Genomic DNA, 2,398 nt, shown 5'->3' with positions numbered 1-2,398 from the left:
TAGTGCAAGAGTGCAGCTTGTATGAATCGCCATGATCGTTGGGGGTGGTCCGTGGTTTTCCGGTGCGGTGCCGTGCGGCCCCGTCGCGTTGCGTGCCGCGCCTGTCGGGCGTGCGCGCGGCCGTCACGGCCGCGTGCCGTCCGTACAACAGTTTGGCACAAATCTCTTAAAACCGCTGCGAACGGTTACGGTCACGATATTCGGGGTCGTTGGGGGGGGATCGTCAAAACGAGGTTGGATGGTCGAGAGCTGGGTCAAAGGTCACAGTCGACAGAGGTGTAAAGGACGACAGAGGGAAGCCATTCGACGTCCATTAAACTTAAGGTATAAGGCGAAGGAAATGGCAGAATTGGCGCGCACAAATATCGTAAAACGGCGTCGAACCCCCTAAGGCTCCGCGTGATAGTCAGGTGTAGTAAGCAGCATGGTACGAAAAGCCATCCACTGCCGTGACCGCGAAATTGAGGTCAAACAGGTCAAGAGGTTCAATGGCAACCAGGGCAAATTTTAGACATGTGTTCATGAGGACATGGTCTGAGCGACGCGATTCAGAAAAAACTTGTTTTGTGTTCATGCGGTGACGTCCTGATGGCATCTTTGTATGGCTTTAAGTCGAACAGACCCATGAATGTCGCCCTGGCTGCCTGACATGCGAAGCGAGGTAAGTGTCGGAGTAACCCTGTTTGATGACCTCTCAAGAAGGGGGGTTAAATCATGGTTGTCTGACGTGTTACGACAAAGGAGTGGACACTGCTTTTGCTATTAGACCCCCCTCCCCCCACGCCCTCGCCCTTCCCCCTCCCACCCTCGCCCGCCGCCCCTTCCCCACCCCGCTCCCCCCAGCACCATCCCCCTACGCCTCCATTCTGCGGAATACGGGTGGGCGTGTCCTAACAAATGATCCGTGTACGGGCAACTGCGTGTCTGCATATCTGCGGCCTACAAATGTTGGGTACTAACGCACGACTGAAATTTAGCGTTTAATTAATCGGGTAGCAACAGACCGGTCAGATGAGCCCAGACGCTCTGCGCTCCTTGTTTAAATAAGATGCCCGGGACGTAGATAACCGACTCGTTTATATTAGCCGGCAGCGGTCAACGACGCTGAGTGCCTGGGCATCACCCCTGCCCACGCGCCTCCATCGTGGCAAACCCATGATAATATCAGGAGTGTGTAATATAGACTCCTATGGGAGTCTATATATACAGTCCGGAGAAGATGCATAGGAATCAGAGTGGTGAAAAATGATGTTATTGTTAACTTATGCGGTGTAGTGATGTGATAAGGAGGTTCTGCTTCACAGTGTGAGTGAAGCAGCTCGCTATACGAGGGTTTCTTCCGAGGGGAAATTAGACAACGGAGGTAATGGCCAGTTTGGGGGAAAATGCGCATGATGGATTTAAAGACGTGACGTAGGCACGCATGCGGATGCTGCAGGCAGACACGCGGGGAGAGGGGGAAGTCCCCCTCTCGATGGGGAGTTAAAAAAATTTGAATGTTAAAAATGGTTACAGTAGGTATGGTACATGAGCATTTTCACAACGGTGATGTTAAATTTGACAACGGCGGTGCACCACTGTGCCTCTTATGTATAAGAAACCCTGTATACACCATCATTCATGGCCATGCGTTGTATTGCTGCTTACAGGTCCGTTCAAGCTGAACGGCTGCCCGCTGAGACGAATCAACCAGATCTACGTCATCGCGACCAAGACCAAGATCGACGTCAGCGATGTGAACGTGCCGGAAAACATTAACGACGAATTCTTCCGCAGACAGAAGCTGAAGAAGCCTCGTCACGCCGAGGGCGAGATATTTGAGGCTGCAAAGCAGGTATGTTGTTTCAGTTTGGGAACGAGTCGAGAGTATGCGAAGTTGATGCGGAGTAAGCTTGATCGTAACACGTAGGCTGTGATAAGTGGATGCGTTACTCTAAAGAAGATATCGACATGGAATAAAATTGTCCTCTTTCCATTCCCCCCATACTTTTGGCCCAACCAGTCTGGCAAGGTAAACTGGAGAAATAGTATTCACACGTAGATGTAAATTTATTAGAACTTGCTAGTGTAGTTCTTGTTGCATCCTGAGCTAAGGGGATCAACATGCGAGGTGCTTTATTAGGAATGCTTCACTACCCACTCGTCCACACGTATAGCAACTGCTTCTGTCAAGTTTAACCTGTTGCATATCCGTGTCTTATTCGTGTCAGTGGGTTTTCCTCTCGGCCATCTGATTCCACGAAAAACGTTACATTCTGGCTGTAGCTTGATGCAGATTGTTAAAACCTTTATTTCGAATATAATTTCCAACCAGTCTCATGTTTTCCTCACTTTTACGACACTTACCGTTATTACCTCCGCCCACGGAGTGGAGGAGGTTATGTGATCGCTCTCGTGT

General features: G+C 50.3%; 1 protein-coding gene across 1 annotated transcript in view; it reads left to right on the top strand.

The window, feature by feature from the left end:
- Positions 1-1,649: 1,649 nt before the first annotated feature.
- LOC106819424 (60S ribosomal protein L6-like) overlaps positions 1,650-2,398 on the top strand; it is a gene marked incomplete at its 5' end in the record, with an annotated part of 2,710 nt that continues 1,961 nt past the window's right edge. Inside the window, 1 exon segment of the mRNA XM_014824064.1 lies at positions 1,650-1,834. Coding sequence (XP_014679550.1) covers positions 1,650-1,834 — 185 coding nt within the window.

The sequence above is a fragment of the Priapulus caudatus genome, unplaced genomic scaffold (genome assembly GCF_000485595.1).
Source record: "Priapulus caudatus unplaced genomic scaffold, Priapulus_caudatus-5.0.1 Scaffold3397, whole genome shotgun sequence".
Taxonomy (NCBI): domain Eukaryota; kingdom Metazoa; phylum Priapulida; class Priapulimorpha; order Priapulimorphida; family Priapulidae; genus Priapulus; species Priapulus caudatus.
This window is presented reverse-complemented; position numbering and strand designations above follow the sequence as displayed.